General features: G+C 39.4%; 1 protein-coding gene across 2 annotated transcripts; it reads left to right on the top strand.

Moving 5' to 3' along the window:
• The first annotated feature begins 2167 nt into the window (after nucleotides 1–2167).
• On the top strand, nucleotides 2168–23534 carry GPT2 (glutamic--pyruvic transaminase 2). Of its 2 annotated transcripts, XM_084533073.1 has the most exons (12): nucleotides 2168–2730; nucleotides 5962–6051; nucleotides 7569–7677; nucleotides 11310–11443; nucleotides 13470–13713; nucleotides 15036–15115; nucleotides 15679–15815; nucleotides 16615–16789; nucleotides 17584–17739; nucleotides 18827–18939; nucleotides 20140–20269; nucleotides 20443–23534. In XM_084533073.1, exons 1-11 carry the CDS (start codon nucleotides 2449–2451, stop codon nucleotides 20228–20230), a joined length of 1611 nt encoding a protein of 536 aa, XP_084389199.1. In that variant the 5' UTR covers nucleotides 2168–2448; the 3' UTR covers nucleotides 20231–20269; nucleotides 20443–23534. The 2 variants fall into 2 exon arrangements, with proteins under 2 accessions (XP_084389199.1, XP_084389198.1); XM_084533072.1 differs by having other exon boundaries at nucleotides 20140–23534.
• Nucleotides 23535–24131: the final 597 nt, after the last annotated feature.

The following is a 24131-nucleotide window of genomic DNA, read 5'->3' as shown; positions in this document are numbered from 1 at the left end:
TAAACTTGGGAAATTAATCAGTCTATTGAATTTCACGTCTGTTTATATTCATTCAAATGTTTTATCACAAACATATGCTTTGGCTTGTGCAACATGTGTTTTAAGATTGTTAGTGTTATTCCGATACTGCTGTGCTAACAAGCAGCATTACAGAATTTGCAAACATGGTCTTGTTTGGATTGTCAGCTAGAGGCAGGACCAGAGATGTCAGGCAGCAGTGTGTACCTTTACTTTCTCGGGGATCAATCAGAGATACCATGGCAATGCTGACTGCAAGCTTTCTGCTATGCCAGCTGTTTCTGGGGGGCGGATTCGGGGTGGAACAGGGTGGTCAAGAACAAAGGTTAATTTTTGTACTTCCCCTAGCAAAACTAGTGGTTCCAAATCCAGTGGACTTAGATTTTTAATTGAGCGGATAGCGTTCTGACCTTGATCGCTAATGAACCCTAAACATTAACAGTCATATCAAGATGTCTGGCAAGTCCACTTATACCCAATGAGTGTAAATATCATTTTTTTTCCCGAGAATTCATATAAGAATTCAAAAAAAAGTTGAACATTTTGGGTTATCTGGTTAAAGCTTATTGCAAAATCAGCTTCAGGTTATTCAATGAAAGCGTACTGCAAAAGCCACATACAGGCTCCAAAACTTCACATTCAAAAAGTTAAAGAATGTTTAAAATATGGAAGAAAAAACAAACAAACAAAACAGTAACAACAACACAAAACAAAACAAAATGAAAGAGATGCAGACTAAAAAATCCTGAAACACTTATTGAAGCTGTCCTTCTTGGAACTTGAATTGGAGCACACATATGTGCTCCATCAAGCCATTTTGTGAAGCGAATTTTGGAAGGAGGATACACAGGCTCAGATGCACTCCACCCAAGAGCCTTCACAAGCTGAGCAGTAAACAACAAAAAGCTTTCATTACAGTCAGCACAAAGACTGAAATTATAAAAAATGAAATTCCTGGGTAAAACAAATGGGTTTTCTGCACCACCTCTGGACGGTCCCTTCAGCACAACAAGAAAATCCCACTTCTGTTATTCTAATAACTATGAATTGACTGCAGTTCTAGAGTTGTGATTGTTTTTTAAATTGTCACAGAGCAATAGCTAAAATGTTGCACTTGAAACAGAAAGAGAGCTTGAACTAATTAGTTGTGGAGTTAAACACTATAGCGAGCAGAAGCTCATTAGAAAAAAATAAATAGTAAAGACAGGAAAAAAAGAGTCAAGATAGAATCATATGGAACAAAATAAAACCAAACTCAGTAAAAGCAGCTTGCCTTCCCCTCCCTCATCAGCCAAGGAGAGATACCAAAACACGCAGAACAGAACCCAAGCCTTGAACCACCTAATTTAGGTAACCAAAATAGGAAACTGGTCTCTCTAAGTCAGTGGAGGAAGAGAAAGTAAGAAAAAGAAGGTCCTACAAAAATAATTCAGAAAGAAGTCCAATTTACAGGCCAGGCTCTTACTCAGGGAGGTAACATCAGGTCATAGGAATATTCCTGAGTGAATGATCCCTTATTCCACTCTCTGAGCACAAACAAGGCGCCCCTTCAGGGCACCAAGGTTGGGTGAGAGGGGCCTTCTCCTCCCCACGGGTGGTGAGGAGAGAGCAGCTGCCCCTCCATCCCTCAAATTCTGCTTCTGCATTTGATGACAGACCTCCAGCCATTTGCCACGGAAGCAGAGCAGACCCTGAGTGCGAGGACCACTTCCATCACATGGAAACAACGAGGATGCTGTGATGGCACCAACTTGTGCCTGCAGGAACGAAACCTCGGCCAGAGGTTCTGCTTGGGCAGGGGGCAGCGAAAGGGCTGTGACATCCCCGGGGCGCACATCGAGCCTCTGCCGCGCATCCAAGGGCACGGGAGGGCGGGAGAGCAGAAAACCAGCCCCGGACAAAGGCAACCACCACCACCACCACCATCAGCATCACCGCCACCCCCACCAAAGCCATCTCCAGCTGCAGCAGCGGGCTTGGGGGCCGGTGGCGCTGTGGGTGCGGCAGCTCCCTGCCCATCACCTGATGCTGTGGGCAGGCGCAGCCCGGGGCTGCAGGAACTACAAAGCCCGCCCGGCAGCACCGCCTCCCTCGCCGGGCCGCTGCCCATCTCGGCTCGCCGCGGGGTTCGGGGGGGGGGGAGGCGGGCAGGGGGCTCGGAGGATGGCCGCCCGTGCCCGGCAGCCTAGCGGGGCCCTCCTGCCGGGGCCGGGGCTCCGCGGCGGCATCTGATGCAATGCTGGCCCGTGTTGCCGCTCTGGTGGCAGCGCCGCTCCGCAGCACCGCTCGCAGCGCCCGCGGCTAGGCTCGGCAGCGGGACGGGGCAGGGCTGAGCGGCGCCCGCATCCCTCGCCTCGACGAGGGCGGCGGGGACGCGGCGATCCGCGGCGACAGCGCCGCTCGGGAGCCTCGGAGCGGCCCGGCGGGGCGATGCTGCGGCTCCTCTCGGCTGCCCGGCGCGGCGCGGCCCGGCCCGGGGGCGGCGGCGGCGGCGGCGGGGAGCGGCGGCCCCGGCTCCCGCAGCCGGCTCGGGAGGGCGCGGCGAGCTGGAGCAGCGCCGCCGAGGCCTCCGCCGTGAAGCTCAACGAGAAGGCGAGCCGGGAGAAGATCCTGACGCTGGAGTCCATGAACCCCTACGTGAAGGCGGTGGAGTACGCGGTGCGGGGCCCCATCGTCCTCAAGGCCGGCGAGATCGAGAAGGAGCTGCGCAAGGTGAGGCGGGGGCGGCGGGGCGACCTCTCCCCGGCGGCCCCGCCGCCGGCCCGGCCCTGCCCGGCCCCCGGGGCACTCCTCCGCCGCCGCCGCCGCTGATTGGGGCGCCGGGGGGCTCGCCGGGGCCGGGGCCGCCCTCCCCGCAGCGAGCCCCGGGGCCGAGCAGCGCCCCGGCCGGCAGCGAGCCGCTGGGGGCCGCTGGGGGCCGCTCGGGGCTTTTCCGCCAGCCCCCGGCCCCGTCCGAGCCCCGCACCGCGGCCGGGTGCTGATGAAGCTGCCGGGTGCTGAGGGAGCATCCCGATGCGGCGATGCTTCCAGCGCCTTCTGCGTGTTTTGCTCTTATTTCTTAACTTACGACTTAATATCGGGGAGGGGGAACAGCTTAGCAATTCAAGTGAGGCTTTTTGCTGTTCACAGCTTCCCTTGTCACCGTGAGGATTGATTTCTGCTTTGAATGAAGCATCTGGCATGGTTGCTTCTAGGATTTCAGATACTGCTCCCCACCTTCACCGCTTTAGCAAGCCTTGCCGATGTTGTTATTACCCCGAAGAATTTGACTAGTACACGTTTTGTACAAAAACAGTGCCGCAGGAATGCTAGAGAGATTATTTTAAGGCTTTGCTCTTTGTGTTACTTGGCTACCCTCATCTCAGAAGGCCGTGTATGCCTTCAGCTCACTGTGTGTTATGTTCATCTATTACATGTGTATGTCTAACCCAATCATTTCAATTAGAGCTGTTCATAATTGCCTTTTTACAATTCTCCCCCAAACTTTCAGAGTGGCGATAAAGGTTCTATTTTGAAACACGTGCTTTGATTTTTGTCCAAGGACCTGTTTATAAAGGTGTCATTGCAGTTTCATGCAACCAGATTCTCAAAGAGGTGCGTTTGCCAGGAACAGAGAACAAAACCTTCCAGTGTTTTCAGTGGGCATGTTTGTTTTCAAGTTACCATTGCAGAGCAGGAGATATTACTTGACAAAACAGATACACGGTGATCCTCACTAACTCCTCCCAGCTCCCCTGCTTTCTTCAACTACAAGCTGAGTCATTGGCAGAGAGAAAAGTCTTCTGGGCACTTTTTAAAAGATACAAGGGCAAGTAATTGCCAATTGCTTTATTAAAAGATTGGTACGCCAGCTTTGTGTCTGCTTACGTGGCATTTTCCATTTAAAAGCCTTCTTCCTGAACCAGTCCCATGGAATATTTTCAATGGCACACAGTGTCCGCAGACACATGACTATGTTCTAAGATGACTAAAGCAAACAAAAACAAGTACCTGTTGGCAGGGAAGGAGGAGAGTGTTGCTGTGAAAGACCACAATAGTATTTGTGTGCAAAAACCATCTGGTTTGGCTAATGTACTAAATTTATGTGTTAGGGCTTTTGCTTGTTCTGTTTTTAATCTGGTGGGAAAAGAAAATCTCTTTCTGCTTATTGCTGGGAACTGTTATGCTTTTTTAGACAATACCCTAACTCAGGGCAAAGAAAATATCATCCCTTATTCTTTAACACATTTGTATTAGTGTGCAAGTATAGTGAGCCAGATTCTGTCTACCATAAAAAGAACCAAACAGAATTAAGATGTGCAGGAATCTTTCTTAATTTCATTCAGACTGAACTCATTCTCCTTCTACATGTTTCTTATTCTTCTTTACCTTCTTATTCATAAATGAGAGTGAAATGATTATGCTATCAGTGGACACTGATTGAAGAAAACTTATTTCTAACCATTTGCATTACTCAGAAAATGCTGAACTTCAGCCTCAAATATCTGTAATACCTTTATCTGGAATCTCTGTTCCTAGTCTGTAATTTAAAATTGAAATGCAGCTCTTATTTAGGCACTCATTTATATCAGCAAACATAAAAGCAAATGACTTGATGTAATCAATGAGTCACTTTCAATTATTTTAAGTGAACCACTTTTCAATTCCTGCCAAATTTAAGGCCATGTAAAATGCTTTGACCCTGCTAAGTCAGGATCCTATAAGTTCAATTGTCTTGTCTTAATGCCACCTATTTAATTGCAAATGAAAACAAAGCAAACAAACAAATGAAAAACTGAATGTTCTCAGTTATATATGCCTTGAACTGGATCCACAGAGAGAATTTGAACCACATTATCTAGAATAAGCTGTTAGCCACGCTATGCCTCCAAATTTTGGCATACCTTGGAATTTGTAACCCTGGTGAATTCTAATATTTTGGTCATTGTTATCTTTGCATATCTGGGTTCTGATCTGTCACTGCAGGCCAACACATAGGCAGTATAATTTTGCAGCTCATTAGTCTGCATGAAAATCCTGTCATGGTTTGAAGGCTTCCCTACCATTTCTCATACCCAAAGTTACACTAGAAAAGCTATAAAATTGCTCTTACCTTGCTCATTTAGTCTTTATGTTGACCTTTACTTTCAGTTAATCTTTCTTATTTAAATCAATGGTGTTTTTTCTACCGGGCAGTTGCTGACCATTTTTCCTCTTTTTTAATTGCCATTTTAAAGAGCTGTGGTGGCTAACCAACATTCTGCAACTGTTTTCCCTCTGTTCTCTTGATCTATTCAATTCCTCGCTGGTAAAACAGCTGTCTGGTCAGATTTCAGAAATTAAGAAGCGTTTAAGTATTCATGGTGACTATTTAGCACTTTTGCTGTTTATCATAGAGTTCCTTATGATGAAACATCTGTATATGGTAACGTAGGGGACATAACATAATGCATAATTAATGTAAATAGTCAGAAAATAAATAAGCAAGCAGTGTATAAGCAAATTCTAATAAGAACTAAAGGCTTCAAGGTCTCTGTTGTTGGTGGATTTCTCAAATATTCTCAAATCTTTTTAGCTTCTTGACTGATCCCTCCTGCCCTCAGGTGTATCAAACAAGTTGTTCTCATGCTGGCAATTCAGAAAGCCTTTCTTTCAGCTTTTCTACCTCACACTGCAGTTGCCAGGCAAGTCAATCTCTTACTTGCAGCTAGCAGAAAAATGAACAAACACTTTAACAAAAAAAAAAAAAAAAAAAAAAAAAAAAGACTATCAGTCATTTAAAACTGTGTCACAGCATCATTTCTATAAAGCATTTATGATCTGCTATTGTAAAGAAATGCATTAAGCTTTAAACTTCTTTCTTTTCTGAGATTATGCACTGTTTACTTACAGCCATATGACAAAAAGGAATTCTTTATCATCTGTTTCAGCCCTAACAGCCCATTGTGAATTTTCTCCTTCTAGGGAATCAAAAAACCTTTTACTGAAGTAATTAAAGCCAACATTGGAGATGCACATGCAATGGGACAGAGGCCAATCACCTTCCTTCGTCAGGTAAGAATATAATAAAATATTATTGTTGCTTTTTTTGATTATATTATGAAGAATACCTTAACATGTTTGACTCTCTTACTAATATTAATGATTCCTTACATGCATTTATACTTGTAAGCCTTTGATAAAGAATTACAAGTTTGGATTTCTGCTAGAAGTCCTATAACTAACACAGTAGCTTTCCTTACTTTTGAGATCATTGCCCATCCATCCTTTCTCCTGATACTTCTGTATTATCATTCAGCACATTTGTTATCAGTAATGCACTTTAGAAAAGATAGCAATTGTTCTTAAGGAAAAAAAAAAAAAAGCTTTTCTTCATCTGACAGTATACTTAAAATCTGCTTGCAGTTGGGTGCAACTAGTTGTACTACTCCTGATTTTGCAGCAGTATGCTGGGGGAAAACAAACAAACAAACAAACAAACAAAAAAAACCACCACCCACTATGGTATTTCAATAAATACTATTTTTATACTACTCAAATTTTATATTACTGTGTTATTTAATAAAAGTATTTTTATACTCTTTAAATAAAAAGCTTACAAGTAAAAACAGTTTCTGAACATCCCTTACACACACATGTAAAATCATGAGCCTATAATACTATAAATTCAGAGAATTTCAGAGGCCAAACTGAAGCCATATAAATCTGGGGGTCCATGTGCCAAGATTATAAAACTGAGCTATACAAGCTAGAAAAAACAGAGCTTCTTTCAAATTAATTCAGATCCAATATTATTAAATAAAATACTGGGTAAATGGGAAATCCTTCTTCCCCATGACTGCATGTGCATTCAGTTTAATTCTTCAGTCACTTGCCCACAAGATGACAACAGCCAATCCATATTACACCATGTGAACGTAAACATGAGAGAGACTGGAGCAAATCAAAGCTGATCTCAAGCAAGGCCTCTAGATTTGTCTTACATTTCTTCAAAAATTTAATTCTGCTAGGTGCTGTTTCTACTTTTACTATGTTCTACACCACCACTTCTTTTTTAATTATTTCTCACAACTTCATATTGATAATAACTGTAAGTTATTTTGGGGAAGGATTACAGAACATGAAATTGGGACTTAAAACTCTGATCACATTTTTCAGTTCTGCTCCATATTTATACTCTTTATTTCTTGTCAATAAAGTGGGCTAGTAATACACAAAGAGTGGAGGACAGAGCTATTTACAGGTTTCCTATTCTGAATAATGAACTGTTTCGCTGTGTTTGCACTACGCAGATCTCACTTTGACTCCAATCTTTACCATCTGTAATTCAAAGAGTTAATACCTCTATAACTGCTTTTAGTAGCAGAAGTTGGAACCTGATAAGATTCTTCACTTCTATAAGCACTACCCATAAAGAAACAACTGCAAACCCTTCATCAACAGCCTTTGTTTTAAATTAGCTTTAAAAAGTTAAGTTGTGATCTTCATGTCCAAGGAAAGTTAACAGTAATGTTACCAACTTGAAATAACCATTGAGCAGTGGCAAATTTACAGCTTTCTTGGCACTCTAGGTTGTGGCACTGTGCACATACCCAAACCTGCTGGACAGCCCAAGTTTTCCAGAAGATGCGAAAAAGCGAGCCAGACGGATCTTGCAGGGTTGTGGAGGTAACAGCTTAGGTAAGCATCTGTTTCAGTTGCTCTTATGTGCAATAGAATCAACTAAGGTAGTTTCAATATGTGCAGTACTGAAATTTCCTAATCTTGTTCTATATGATTACAAGACAAATGGGAGATGGCCTAGGGCAAAATGATAGGAGGAGATTCGGTGCGGCCCACTGATAAGCAGTAACGGTGCAATTTTTTACAAGACTTGTCACAGAAGAGGGCAAGATAAAGATTACACACTCACAGGGTCCTCACTACAACACTTTCTAGGCATAACCATAAACATAATGCTAAGCTTTTTTTCTACCAGAAAAGTGTTGCAGAGTGCTATTTCTATAAAAAATGTCTTTTAGGCATCTTCTGACATCTGTTAGACCTGGACTGACAGCTATGTCTCCTGCTCGATCCTAGGAGGGGCTGTTTACAATTTTATCAACTCTAGATGTTTCCTCTCCCTGCCATGAAGTATGCAGTCACTGTAGTGGTGGGATCAACAAACTTTATGTCATCTCAGCTGATCCAGCTCACAGTCCTGTACCTTCATTTTGAACCAACTGCACAAATATGTTTGCCAGGATATGAGCTGGGGTATCTGAAACACACATACCAAGGTGATAATGCTCTGCAAAGAGGGAAGAGCACACTCAGAACATGGTAGCTTTTTATTTATCCCAGATAGTTCCAGCTGAAGATATCAGAACCCCATTTCTCCAAGGCAAAATAACCCCACAAAGAACTAAAGAACTCTGTTCTTCAACCAGTGCTCCCACAAGAGTACAAATATAATCTATGCACAAATAAGTACAAACGTTGCAAATTCAGCAGAGAGAAAATAGAAGGGACAAATTGCTTCTCCTCTATCAGCTGTGATGTCTGCTTGTATCTGGGAAATGTCACTAAAAATTCTACTGTGAAGGCTGTGTTACAGCTACAGGGTAGGGCAAAGAGTCTGGCACACCAAACTACCTTCTTTCAGGTCCAAAAACCAGTGAACAGTGACATTTCAGAGTACATCTGAGATTAACTGGCGTATTTCTTAATCTTTGTGATCGCAGTGGCTATTTGCTCTGGCATACTTTTAGGGTAGGTGAAACTTAATAAAATAAACAAAACCTAATTAGGGGTTATATTAGCAGTATTTCAGCTTTAGACTATTCCTAACAACACAGCCTAATATAGAATGCATTCTATCCTTGCCTTCTTTGCATTGGTTTTGTTTCTATACAGAGAACATAAAAAATACAGTTACCAAAACGGAGAAATTACTCTGACTCCATGAAATCCTTTCGTAGCTCACTTAGGAACAACTCATCAACACGATACTGGTTGTCATGTGAAAGTTACTGGGGATATAACCGAATTTTTCATCAGTCATTTTCGGTGGTGATTTTCAAGTTTGGGGGTGTAATAAGAGCTCTCAGAATGCTGAGTCTTGGTCCCACACTTCTGGATTAAGCAGAATGGAATTTAGCCTTGTATATTTCAGAAATATGTGATCCTGTACAAAATCTCTCTTTCAGCAGATCATCACGTATTTCAAGTAATTTGCATTAGCTTAGTAGGCACAGAAGTAGGCCTGAAACATTCACAACATTCTGAATACACCCTTTTAATTTCAGTGGATAAATGTAAGTTCTGTAAGTCAGAAACTGCAGTCTTGGATTATATTTTTTTTCCCTGCTATGGTATGTACCAAGAACATCTGTCCCTCTGAATTCCCTAAAACCAAGAACACTGTAGACCTTATTGATCTACTCTACTGGTTTACACTTCCTCTCCACCCGTCTCTTCAGTACCATCTATCAGCCCCTGCTCTCGGCCCCAGGTACCCACCAGCCTCTGTACAGCACTCCGTAAATACGCAGCCTGAGTGAAATTGCAGCTGCGTGGCGCTGACTCCAAGCACTTCACTGACAGTTTGAAAACCTGTTGCTGCTTTCTGTGGCCGAGACAGAGGAATTTGCTTTCTTGGAAAAAATCAGAAGTCAAAAACTGATCCTTCCACGTAGCTTTAAGTGCTGTGTTCTAAATAACTTCTAAAACATTTTTCAGTTCAACACAGAAGTGATTTTGCAATCTATATATGTTTAAGCTTTATCTATATATGTTTAATCTATATATGTTATGAAGTGGTGTATTTGCATCTATATTGGCCTGCTTAAATCTATTAATTGCAAATTTAATATGAATTACTTGACTTCTGGGTATGAACTAAAATAACCTCACTTCTAATGAACATTCATTTGGCAAAACCCTCCTAGTAGCATTGAGTCTCATTCTCCCAGACCACATGTGATGGCTCAGACACATCCTCAACTTCTATTGTGTTCAAATACTCTGGGATTCTTTTGACTTTTTTTTTTTTTTTTTTTTTTTTGACTGGTTTCAATTGTTTGTTTGTTTGTTTTTTAATTTATCTGCATGCCACAGTGAAAACTAATGGGTTTTAGTCAAAGTTACCAACTGAGTACAATCAAGTATAGGCCTGAAAATTGAATTCAGGTCTTCTGTATATTCCCACTGAGACTCAGCCTTCAAAGGAGCACAAAACAGGATGGTAGCTTAGCTTTGTTCCCCTCTTTAACAGGGGCTTCCTTGCTGCGGTAGAAGACCCTTATACAAACCCAATATAGATTATTGTTGTGTGAAAGTCAATTTTTAGGACATCAGGGAACTTTGTGCCCTGAATAGCCACTTGGTGCCATACAGTTGCACAGTACTTGCAAAGGTTCTTTGTCTTTGTAAATTGCGCTGCTACAGAAGTATTATTAGGCTGACTTATAGGATATAACTGAGCGATAAGAGTTAAGTCAGGCACAATTATTCCACTCCACCCAAAAGGCAGAGAAGACTCTGCAGGTTCATGACAGTGTTCTAAACTACATGTACATTTGTCACTTCACCATCCATCAGCCTTAGGCCTCATAGCTTGAATCCATTCCTCACTTAGGCTTAGACTTGTTTTTACTGTTTACTCGTTGCACACGCTCAGCAATGATGCACACAGCATCTAAAATCTTACTTTATTAGATTATTAGTTATGCTCTGTAAACTTCACAAGCCTTGTGTACTGGTGTGATACTAGATGTTTCTGCTACAGGTAACTGCAAATGGTTGAGGGAGTTGCTGTGGAGGGAGAGGGAAGCAGTTCAGGATTTTTTTGCTTTTCAGACTGGGAAGAAATGGTTTCATGTTCTTTTCATATTGCAAATAAAAATCTTATTTTTGTCATGAATTTTTAAGAAGTTATTTTCTCTCCTATTGCACATGCCACCCCTGTTCTTTGTTCCCATTACTTAAATAATTGTGACTGACCTGAAATGGCTTTCAGCATAATGAAAGCAACTGGGAGAAAGTAAAAATGGGATTGCTGACCCAGTTTGCAAAGTAGCCTTTAAAGCCTACTTTTATTAAATTTATTTTTGTATGTTAGTGATAATTATTGTATTTGTCTCATCCCAAATAAATGCTTTTGCTCTACCAACAATCCAACTCCCTTTCATGCTCTTTGGAAAGCAAAAAAAAGGGATCCAAAGCCCTCATATTAAAAAAAAATAATATACCACCAGCTCAGGGGATTTTCTAGCAAACAGCAAATCTGACGTTCATTGTACACAACTCTCATCTCATTCTCTTTTTCACAGGAGCTTACAGTGCCAGTCAAGGAATAAATTGCATCCGTGAAGATGTTGCTTCATATATTGAAAGAAGAGATGGAGGAGTTCCTGCAGATCCAGATAACATATATCTTACCACTGGGGCAAGTGATGGCATTGCTGTAAGTGTTAAAATTAAACCTGTCTCTTCCTGGTATAAATTATATGTCATTAGTTACCTTCAGAAATACTGATCTCTGTTGAACATCTGGTCTCACAAATTCTTGTGAGTTTGATCTAATAGATACTGAAGTCAAACTGAATTGATAACAAATACACCCAATTATGAGGATTTAAGGTGCCAGCTAAGTAACAGACCCATGGAGTCTCTTAATATATATTGACCAGTACCTTTTGTATAGGCAGTGTAAGTTACATACACACTACAATATAAATATAGGAGACAGACCACTAAGACTGAATGATGTCCTCCATAGTTAGAATGCATTAAGCACTAAAGGTCAATCAATCCATGGCAAAGAGGTGAGAAGTCTTGGGAGCTCTTCTTCCTAATAAACACTCTGCTAGTGCAGATTAATGCCAGTGAAAATCACAAAGATCCATTTCAATAGCTATCTTTGGGAGAAACTAGGTGTTGGCTTCAACCAATGTTCAAAGATGGTAATCATTTAAGAGAAATAACTGTCTCTGTTAGACTTTTACTTTACACAGGCACGTTTGCTGATATTACATCAACCAATAATTCTTTGCCTTATTTATTTATTTATCTATTTATCTATTTATTTACGGCAGACTTGTTTGTTAAAGCTTGCTGTTGTTTTTAAATGACATCTAGTGGCAGAGTTCAGAATGGCAATGTTCAGACATAAACAGCTCTCCTCATGACTTTAGAGAATTGGCTTTCTAGAGTTTCCAATGCCGAGTGTTATACTGGCAGCTTGTAGCTGGCATAGCGCATCAAATCCGTACCATGCTTGTTTGATTTTGCCATTGGTAAAATGTCAGCAGTACAAAGAGTCTCATTATTTGGAACTTCCAAGGATAGAACAACCATTGTTCCATAACATGGGGGACACAGAGTATTAAAGACTTTATTTTAAATTTTGCATTTAATTCCTGATTACATTTGTTGGATGTTCGGTATTTTTAAACTAGTGGTGGGTATAAAATGATGTTGATTATAAATCATTAGCTTAGCAACTGAGTGAGTATGTGATGAGAGGCACAGAAAGGCAGATTTTGTTCCAGAAGCTTGGGAAACTTAAAGGGTACTGCTGTTACATCTGAAGTGCTATTTCTGTTTTTACACTATAATAACATGTTGGTAATGATGCCTGCTCTGATTGTACCTGTACTTCAGTTCTCCATGGATTCTAAAGGCAAGAAATCTTTCCCCTGCCCACACCAAACGTACTCTTTTATCTAATTCACACATAAAAAGCCTACACAGACACACAGCTGTTGGGAACAGGTAAATCCTCTGGACTTATCTTAGCACAAGCATTCCATTTCTGCCTGTGTTTTCTGGGCATAAATTACATATAATGCATAAGATGTGCATATAATGCATCCTAAGATATGCAGACTTTTGCTCTCTCGTATTTCTTGAACATGAAAGCATAATGCCAGTCTCTAGCTTTGGTGCCACCTTGCCACTTTTGCTCCTAATCTGAAACAGGTCTCCCATTACAAAGGAGAACCTCCATGTGCCCCAGTGCTAATTTTTGGTTTTATTTCTTGGCCTCTTGTGTTCACTGGGACAATACGAGTGGAAGGCAATGAGCAACAACTAGCTGAGGCTTCTTTGCTTCTAACTGTAATTGAGCACAGTAAAAAAAAAACAAAAACTAAAACAAACATATACTCATGATCTAGATATTCCTTTTTCCAAGTTTTCCTCTAGCCTTGTGCTCAGAATTTTTTTTTTCTACATTTTGAAGTTGATCAGACATCATGTTCAGGAGCTGTGACATGCAGATGAATTCTCTGAAGCTCAGTTAGACCATTCTTACCCAGTCAGTAACTTAACTTGAAAAAAAAACACACTCTTTGATGTAAGGAAAGGACCGTCAGCTTTTAGAAATCTATCTTAACTCTAGATTCTTTTAAGAAGAAAGATCAACAACATATTCTAGAGTATACTAATAATTCTGACTTAGGACTTTTTTTTTCCTACTTTTTCCCCAGACAATTCTAAAGATCCTGGTCTCAGGAGGTGGAAAATCCCGAACAGGAGTGATGATCCCTATACCACAGTATCCCTTATATTCAGCAGCCATATCTGAACTCGGTGCCATCCAGGTGAACTACTATTTGGATGAAGAAAATTGCTGGTCTCTAGATGTGAATGAACTTCGCCGCTCCTTGAATGAAGCTAAGGCATATTGCCATCCAAAAGTCCTCTGCATCATCAACCCAGGAAATCCCACAGGTCTGTAGTGGTTTTCTTGTATTGATGTTTGTATTGATGTTTTTCTAATACATTTTTTGTTTCTCTTTCATTCATTTGACATTGCAGGCAAATCCAAAATACGTATCAAATATTTAAAGCTGAGCTCTAGAGATCAGTACTTTATGTAGGATGGTACAGCATACTTTCAGAAACTTCTTATTGGTATCATGGAATTCCAGCAACTTGGGGAGAGAGAAGGGAGCAGGTTCACTTCACTGCATCACATCTGAAGTCATTGCTTCCATTTAACTTCTACAGTCTTGGGGAATGACTTTCAGTCACTTTTGGTCTGTATCAAGGATCTCGTCTCTAAGATGCCTGTAAGGCAATGACTGCAGATGACTCTGAACTCAGTGGCAAGCACTGCCCCTCTTGGAAAGATTTCTTTCTTTGCACAGTTGAGGTTGCTTAGTGAGAAACTAGCTTGCACTGTTCCAGATTTGTTTGAGCTGTGGAGTTGCAGCTATTCTTGCATGAGCTGGACTCAGTGGGAAGATTCCTATCTCAGCAATATTCCTGCAGAAATCCTAAGGCTTCCATGGGATCAAGTGGAACCTTAAACAGTGTGACAAATACAGAAGGACCAGGGCTCCTTCACCAAGCTAAAAGAAATCAAACTTTCAAATAAGATTCATTTTCTTCAACCTATTTGAGACTACTAGGACGAGACAATTGTCAGTTATCATTATACACATCATGTTTATTAACATTATTTTGCATTACTATTAGTGGCTTGGGGATGGAAGGTAACAAATAAAATTAAATGACTGTAAACAGTCGTAAGTGGTCTTTATGTTGCTTGTCAGGTGAACTGCAGTAAAAATCTATGTGTATATATTCATAGCTCACTGCAGAAAGTTGGCTTGAGTCAATACATCTTACTTGAGTCAGGAAGGCACAGTGTCAATTACTGTGGCTTGGCTCACAAACAGGAACACAATAATTCATCTCCTTGCAATTATCTGTCAAACTTGTGCTTAAACTGCATTGTGAAATAACCTGTTCAATCATTACACATGTGAGGATTTCAAATGATCACTTATACACAGACTACTGTTAGTAAATTACTGATGCTCATGCTTCCTTTGTTTGGGATGGACTAAGTTGCCTTGAACCATAACACCTCTAAAAATGTTCCTTGATTTCAGACTTAGTGAATTGTATTCTAAAATTCAACAGCCCTTTTCTGAGACAGAGGAGCATCTTATTGAAAAGGTAGTTGTCTAAGTAGGTCTGCACTAAAAGATTTGTCTGTATGCTCCACTAACTTTATTTTTCTTGCTTTAAAAATCAAACTATAGGACAGGTGCAAAGCAGAAAGTGCATTGAAGATGTGATACACTTTGCTTGGGAAGAGAAACTTTTTCTTCTGGCTGATGAGGTAAGGGTGTATTCTGTTCCCTCAAAAGCAGAGCTAAGAGTAAGCATAAAAAATGTAACTTTGTTCCATATGTGGTAGTGGTGCATTTTAAAGAACAGATTCTCTATTATCATATAAAGACATGGACAAACATATGAGATTATTAATATTGGGGGGTTAATGAAAGGTGGCTCGATCTGGATTTGAACTAGAGAGAAAGTGTAGGGGACACAAGCAGGAAACACGAGGAAGAGACTTTGCTAGAACTGACCTAAAAACCTGTGTGATTTTCAGAGCACTTAAAATGAAAGCAACAGAAGGAAAATCAATTTAAATGTACAAGTCAAGGGTAAATTATATAAAGAAGTTCAATGTTTTTCCAAAGGCTAAACTATTAAGTATGGCTACGTGAGATAAAACACATCATTACAGTAACTATTACTTAACAAAGAACCTTGTGTCCTCTAAAGGCTTAAGTTTCAAGTGTAACAACTGTGTCTTCAGTTCAGATCTGGCTCTCTAAAAGGCCGTCTTTTATCGTTAGCTGGAGGAACAGAGTACATTAATGTCTTCTGACTGTTCAGGTTTACCAGGACAATGTGTACTCTGAAGGATGCCAGTTTCATTCCTTCAAAAAGATTCTGTATGAGATGGGACCTGAGTACTATAACAATGTTGAACTGGCCTCTTTTCACTCTACATCTAAGGGATACATGGGCGAGTAAGTCTGTTTTCATTTAACATTTTAATTTTAATTTTTAATTTAAATTTTCACCTTCCCTGTTAATCTGATTGGACAGACATTTTTCATTAGTGACCTGAAGGTAATCCAGTGTCTTCTATTGATTTTAATTTAAAAAAATGTTAAGAAAAAGAAAACAAACATTTAAGCTGTGATGAATTAGCCCTGTGGTTTTCAATGTACTGAATAGTTCAACATTATGAATGTATTTATTTCAGACACCGAATGCCTCTGTTCCACAAAGCTGAAATCCTACAGTCCTAAACCTGTGATAAAGGAAAAGAGGCTCTCCAAAATCCAACAGAACAGCTTAAGTACATTTAATGTCACTAGGACATTTAATATTACAATTGTTTGGGTTTGGTTGTTTTGGAGAGGAAGAGATGGAACAAAAAGAATGTTCTGATTAAATGCATTCTGTGACAGCTGTATGTGCTTGTTCTGAAGAGAAAACAGTCCATGTTAATAGTTAACTTGTCCAACAGGGAAGCCACATGTACGCTATTTTCCCTGTATGGGATACTAGAGCTTAATGGCATGGTATTTAGTGCCATCTTAGAACAATGACTATAGCAGCTGTTTCAACACCCGTGTGTTACATATTGCAAGATCTTAACTCTCTTGCCACTTTTGCAATTATTTTCATCGCTTTTCCAGTATTTTTTATATATATGTGTGTGTATGTGTGTATATATATATATATACACACATACACACACACATATAAAAGTGCATATATACACTTGGGGCCAACTGATCTTTTCTGTTCACTCCATAGATGTGGCTACAGAGGAGGTTATATGGAGGTCATTAACTTGCACCCAGAAATGAAAGGACAGCTTGTTAAGCTGCTTTCTGTTCGCATTTGTTCTCCAGTCTCAGGACAAGCAGCAATGGATATTGTAGTTAATCCTCCAGTACCTGGAGAAGAATCCTATTCACAGTTCATAAAGGTCAGTGATAACATGCTTATTCTGTTGTACATTTCCTAAACCTATCCTGTGCACCGTGAACTCAAAATATGCATAGAGACCAGGCCTTTTTCTTCATTTTACAGAACTATGCAGTTGTTTGTTTGTTTGTTTTTATATTAGCTGAATATATCTACCTTAAAAATATTTTTTATTCCTTTTATGGTTCTTCTGCTTAGGAGCCAAAGGAAAGCTAAGAAGGCATTATTAAATCACCTCTTCTGCTGCTAAGTTCAACTTTTCTTCTGTGTTTAGCATAAGAAAAAAATACATATATATATTTGCTTTTACTAAATCTAAAGAGGAATATAAGTTCAAACAGAGTTATAAACTCAGCCTGGTTCTTAGGTATCCCTTTATACACTGAACTATATGGCATTCTGTGTTAAAGTATACATATATTTTTTCACCTGTACAAATGAAACAAAATATGGCTTAATAAATTACAGTATTGAGTCAGACCAAAGGTTCAGGTAACATGGTCTCTGAAAATAGCCAAGGGTGGACGCTTGGAAGGAAGAACAGGACATGCAGATAGAGGTTTGAGCAGGTTTTTGTCTATCTATAACACTTCATAGTTATATCTTGCTAATGCCTTTTTTTGCATTGCTGGCTGTAAAAGTAAGACTGGATTTAGGAGCATCACTTGTTCTGAAAGCTCAGCAGAGTCCTAGAAATGCTTAATTCTGGGTAGGCTCCTTGAAGCATCCCTTTTTTCTCTAGCATTTTTACTGCCACTTCAAATATGCCAAACTGAACACCTTCCTTTTAAACAGGAGAAGGAGTCTGTTTTGAACAATCTTGCCAAAAAAGCAAAACTGACAGAAGACATGTTTAACAAGGTACCAGGAGTTCACTGCAATCCACTTCAAGGAGCTATGTATGCTTTCCCACGGATCTTTATCCCTGCCAAAGCCATTGAGGAGGCAAAGGTCAGTCATCCATTTTTTCCAGTCCATTTTAACCTTCACATGCTTGTGCCTGCTACTTTTAACGATGAACTTTTATTCCAAAGGTAGAGTAAGGCCATGTAAAAAAAAGGACTTCATTGGCTATGTATGATCTTAAATGTAACACGACCTTCACTTAAAAAATAAACAGAGCATTTCTCTACGCTTGTAAGACATCCAGGTTGAGAATGCTAACCAGGGAGGGTAGTGTTAAATAAAGTCACAGGACAGACAGGTAGCTGGACTCATGCACATTCCAGATTGCTGCCCCTGCCCAGGCTAGGTTGGGCCAGGTTATGTGCCTGGGACTGTGACCAGCTGAACACTACTGACCCTGTAAAGAAGCCACATTCAGCAAGCATAGGAAAGAGAGAGGGAGGTTGTCTTACCAATTTTAGTTCTGCACAATTGCTTTTTTTTCTTTTTTTTTTTTCTTTTTTTTTTTTTTTCCCCTCATTGGGGTCAGTCAATTATATCACTAAATGACAAGTCTTGTTCCTAGCTGGAGCTCTATTACCCAATATGTAACATACATTTTTTAAAGGGAATTATAACTACATAGCTGAGGGCAAAAACAGGGCTCTTTCTGCTGATTCTGTGACAAGGTGTATAACCTGCATGTATGTAAGAACTTCCATAGTTATTAATCAGGGGACTTTCTAGTCAGCAGATAATTCAAGGGAAAAAATAGTAACTGCTAACAGAACTGGAACACACCGCTCTAATTTCATTTTGTCAAATGTCAGTAGCTTAGATTTTTGTAAATACGATTTTGAGACTTTTCACAAAAAGCTACAAGCCAGTCAAGGAGTAAAACAAAATTATCTAGAAGCTTTCTTTCAAAACAAGTGTTTTATGTAGGTTCTTTACCCTTGCTCCTCCATGAATTACCATTTTTTAATTAAGTGTGAACTGTATAATTAGGAATTGTTCTTCACGTATTTAGTAATAGTTAAAATAGGAACTAACAATGCAAGACAAGGTTTCAGGAAAAAAAAAAGTCATTAAATGAGTTATAGTTATTTGGAATATTTTGACTTCATTAATTCCAAAGCATCCACTCCACTAGGCTCATAAAATGGCACCCGACATGCTATATTGCATGAAACTTCTGGAAGAGACTGGAATTTGTGTTGTACCTGGAAGTGGATTTGGCCAAAGAGAAGGAAGTTACCATTTCAGGTACAGTTTCTGTTGATTTAAAATCAAATGAACTGTAATAAACTAAGTACCATCCCAATACTTTATTTTCTGACTAAATATAAGGAATCTTATTTACATTGATGTCGTCTCACTCTACTGACATTTTCTGTTGAACAGACCTGATCTGCTAGATGAGCTGTTTGGGTTTTTACAGTGTTTTCCCAGCTTGCTGATATAGCTTTATTCTATTTTTATACACTGACATTGGAAATGTCTTCTCCACAAATAAAAACAATAATTAGTAGCTTATACTCTAAGCTTTAAAGTCGGCTAAGGCATTAATAAGCGGAGGGGAATTGAACAGTGTTTCAATATGGAGAAATCATGTGAAACATGCAGTACCTTCCCCTATAAATCTGCTCTACACACACTGAATTACTTTGTTTACTGAAACAAGAAATTGGACTAAATCTTTTAATACCAAAACTGAATATAGAGTCCATTGCTCTTGCTTCCAATAAACAACATTTTATTAGAATCAAGCCACGGATAGCTGCAGTTTATCATGGAATTTAGTCTTGTTTGGTCTGAAGCAGTGTAACAGAGGGTACCATTAGCTATGCAAGTTCAGCAGTACAGAGAGCTGAGTTAGATGTCCGGGTGCATGCAGCTCCAGGGAAAAGCTGTTGCAAGTCCATCCCTGTACATGTGTAGAAAAATGTTTGTTTGTTTTTTTTTTTCCTCTGTAATTCTTGTGTACAGGCTGATAACTCAATGTGATCTTCAGATTATGCTGAAGGAAAAGGGGGACTTAAACATGCAGTGTGGGATGTTACATTGTTTAAATTGTATTTAAATTTTCAATTCAGAAAGAAATGTACATCTACTCATAATCACCAGCCCTTCATACTAAACAAAAAAGTATTTGACATAACTGCCACCAAAATGGAAACTGACTCACTGATTTTTCTTCCTGATAATGTTTTGTATCACTCAGCAAAAAAAAATAAAAGTTCTGTAATTCCTATACATTAACCAATGGAAACTAATTGCTCCAGTTTAATATTTGATTAAAGCATAAATGCAAAAAAATAGAGCACCACATCAAAACAGATATTTAGATTTACATATTACTAGCATTGCCCTGAGATAAGTCAACATCTGTGTCAAGATTACACATCAGTTTGTTTTGAAGACAATGTTGGATATATATTTTTTCTTCTAAATATTATTTTTCAGAATGACCATACTTCCTCCAATAGAAAAGCTGAAGATCCTACTGGAGAAAATGAAAGACTTCCACATAAAGTTTCTTGAAAAATATGCATGAAACTGCTGTGGCTTTTTCCTCCATCCCCTCCACTTCAAGGTGAACGCAGAAAATGAACAAGAATCTGCTGAAAATGTGCTGTTCATCTAATTAAACTAAATTCAAAATAGACAGAACTTATTTCAGATACAGCTAAGACTTACTGAATTGAATTTAATGTCTGTTAATATACGACATTGTTACACCAACTTTTTTTTTTTTTTTCTTTCAAGAGGAAGGGGAAAATGAGAAGAGAACGGTGGAAGAAGGAGTCAGTAAATGATTTTGTGCCTTGATTGGAAGTTACATTCTTGAACTTTTGACTCAACAGGCTGGGGAAAGGAGTTGGTCATGACATCTACTACTGTTTTTTGGGGAGGTGTTTTTGTTGTTGTTGTTGTTGTTTTTATAAGACAGAAATGCTCGGAGCAATTGTTTAGCTAGGAACATGATTCCCATCTTAAAATTCTAAACAAAAATTCAGAAGCCTACTGCAAGGTACTACAAGGTACTGGATTTTTCTTTTTTTGTTTTTAAGTATGAAGTGTTCTCTGGATCTGATTAAACGTGTAGGTACAGCATGCTTATTTAAAAAAAATCACTGGCAGATGTATGTAGATACCTTTGAACTTCTGTTAAAAAGAAATCCTGCCATCACAGCATAATCAGAGTGAATATACAGTTTTGATCACAGGAGTGAATATGGTGTCTGTTTGAACCCTATTTGTATGAAACTGAAACATAATGAGGAATATTAGCTTCTTCTTCATATACTGTTGTACTCTTATTAAAACACAGCTAAATCAAGTAATCATCTAGGAGTACAGCTGTATTACTCCACTAATCCATGCTAGTTCCACTAAAACAGAGAAAGAAGGCTTCAGTTTGCCTAGAGTTGGAAGCTGGATGCCTTCTGCTAGCACTGGTAAAGTACTGAAGAAACATAGCTTCCTTCCAGTATTCAGCCATGAAAGCATTAACATTTGTCAGGCTTAGGCTCAGCATTTCATGGAGTTTATTCATTAAGAATATCCCATTTCATCTAGTCATTAAATGATTAAAGTAAATTCATTTTAATGTCTACCAGCACTTTGTTAGGCTGCCTTTGTAGCTGCTTCAGCATCCTATGCTGATCCAGGTAATACTAAAGCCAAGGGCTAGAGAATCAAGATATGGATAAAGGATGTGCCAAACCATGTAGAAGACAGAGATGTTGACAATAATTGTCCTTGCTACAGCAGCTGCTAGGCTATGACGTAGCATTGGCAGTTGGTATACTTCTCACTGCTCCTCACAGAAGGTTGTGAGAAAAAACTTAGCACTTCTCAATCGTCTACCAGTGGACACAGGTTCAAAAATGAAAATCACATGCTGCTACACAAAGTATGTATGTATGGAAGCTTGGGGAAAAAACATTTCACAAAAAAATTTACTTTCATCTGTGATGGGTGAAATGATTTCTGGGAGGACAGCAGACAGGGAACACTCACATTGCTACTATCCATTGATAAATGCAAGCTTTTATCTGTTAGCACTCTCCCCTTGGCATCCTTAACATGCACTAATAAAACAAATTTATAAAGCAAAACTGTAGTAAGAGGTTAGAACATTGATTTAAAAATATGACAAACAGCGCTTTCCTAGTCTAGAAATGTGTCTAAATCAGATCTGGCTTTCGACTTGTAGATTGAAACTTGTAGATTGAAACTAAAATCTAACAATGGGAGTTAGAATATTTTTTATATTTTTGTAACTACAGCTTTTTCATTGGGGTAGTATTTGTAATTTAATAAGTCGATAGATTTTATATTTGCCTTGCATTTGCACCTGATACTTCTGGAAAAATGTAAAGGTTTACAAGTTTCTAATGATACTTTACAGGTGTCAAAGGCTTTTTGTTTTACGTCAGGACCACAATTCTTACACTTTTAAACCAAAATATAATGGCATAAACTGAAGCGTTGTTTTTTTTTGTTGTTGTTGTTGTTTGTTTTGTTTTGTTTTTAACATTCTATTATGGTGCCTTTTATGTTTCTGACATTATAAGAAATAACGCTTTGTTCTTGATGCATCTCATATGGAAGAGTGGTGATTTCTATTGTCCATCCACAATATTTGTATGTACTGTGATAAGGTAGATGTGCATTTTGTGGGTCAATCCTGTAAAGCTAAGAAAGGAGGTTTATTTTCAATGTCTATGAAATATTTGATTAATAACAGACAATCCTTACTTTCAAGTGCATGCTTCTAGGTTTGATTTTCCTACAGGTGCTCCTTATAATGGTACTTTAGATGTATGAGAATTCCAAACAATAAAGCACATGTTTAAAAAAAAAAAAAAAAAAAAAAAGAAAAGAAAAGAAGAAAGAGCAATAGTTCTCCATTTCCTATGTTACTGAAACAAGATTTCCTGGATTGCACTATTTGAAGCATTTAACTTCATGTTGGAAATAGTATTTACTTTAATCCATGTATTAGACCATTGATTTATGCATCGCTCCAATTTACGGATTAGAAATTTGATGGACTTGTCACAAAACTATTCCTCACCAATGCAGAATTGAACATACAGATGATCTTAGACATACTCATAATTAATCAAATATTTTTCTTTAAGGAGTTGTAACCAGGAGTTAAGCAAAACAGATTTATTTCCTCATAGAGAGGATCAGTCTTGACTAAGACTGAACAATTGTGGCCTGAAAGGTTTGGTGAGGGGATTGTTTGGTATTTTTTTTTTTTTTAAGTCTTATTACATGGTTTGTATGAGATTAAACATACCAAGCAAGATGATCTTGTCTTTTTTTGCAGTGATACCTCAGAATATCTTTAGCGATGTTTGGTAATTCAAAAGAAAATACAGTTTAGGGAAAGGGAAGCTAGTCCTGCTTGTGTGTATAACTGCACCACTAAAACAAAAGCAAAAGCTGGCTATATCCTTGTTTATGTCAGGTATTGGAGTGTTTTCTGGAGCTGAAGCATCTACTTGGGGGCACTTATTTGGGGGCATTGTGGTGGGGTTGTTTGCTTTACAAACAAGAACATGGGCTGATCTAAAATGATACTACGAGTTGTCAGTCTGAGTTCACAGGTTTGTTTGAGTGATGTAGTCCGTCCCATCTGGCTCAGTAGATCCTGAGGTTGTGCCAGTCATAAGAAGAGTTGAAGAACCTACTAACTTCGGAGAGCTTACAACATGAATTGTGTACACTGTATGAAGAAAACCCTAGTGTTTTACAACATTATCTAAATTCCTTTTAATGCAGGCCCTCAATCAGTAAAGAATACAGGTTAGATTATTTGTATAAAACCTAAAATACTCAAACCTCTGGTGTGTTTTTTATTATTATTATTATTTGAATTCATATAAGGTCACACATTTCTACAAGGAATTACATTTTTAAGAATATACCTTTGAATATTTTAATGCATTCAGTACTGTGTGTATCCTTGATGCTCCACACCATTACATTTTTCTCCTTTCACCCGGTCAGAGCTTACACAAACTGTAGGGATTTGCATAACGCCTTGTGGCAGAACGAGCAGTGAAATAACGAGGAACGGGGCCGCGGCTTCCCGGCGCCCGCCCCTGGCAGCCGCACCGCCACCAGAGGTACCAGCAGTACCAGTACGGCCTCCAGCACTACCAGTACCGTCAGGACCACCACCTCCAGTACCACCAGTACCACCAGTACCACCAGCACCCCACAGCCCGGCGCCGGGTACGACTCACCCCGCCGGACGAAAGCGGCCGTCGGCGCTACCGCCGCTCCTCCGGTGCAGCGGCCAGCAGCGCCTGCTTCAGAGCAATTCATAGAAGCGTATTTTAGGAGGAATTTCTCATTTTTCTCCACCAGGAGAAAGCGCCTGTGCGCGCCTAACCCGCCCACCTGCCGCGCTCGGCTCCTGTCAGGACGCGGCA

Source organism: Aythya ferina (assembly GCF_964211825.1).
Source record: "Aythya ferina genome assembly, chromosome: 12".
Taxonomy (NCBI): Eukaryota; Metazoa; Chordata; class Aves; order Anseriformes; family Anatidae; genus Aythya; species Aythya ferina.
The sequence above is the reverse complement of the archived record's forward strand: the minus strand, read 5'-3'. Positions and strand labels throughout refer to the sequence as shown.

Bases quoted from the DNA above. Each gene is read 5' to 3' on its own strand.
- GPT2 (XM_084533073.1), top strand. From the start codon at position 2,449: ATGCTGCGGCTCCTCTCGGCTGCCCGGCGCGGCGCGGCCCGGCCCGGG. The intron at 15,116-15,678 runs GTAAGGGTGTAT...CTGACTGTTCAG, and splicing joins TTTTTCTTCTGGCTGATGAG to GTTTACCAGGACAATGTGTA. The intron at 16,790-17,583 runs GTCAGTGATAAC...CCTTTTAAACAG, and splicing joins CCTATTCACAGTTCATAAAG to GAGAAGGAGTCTGTTTTGAA.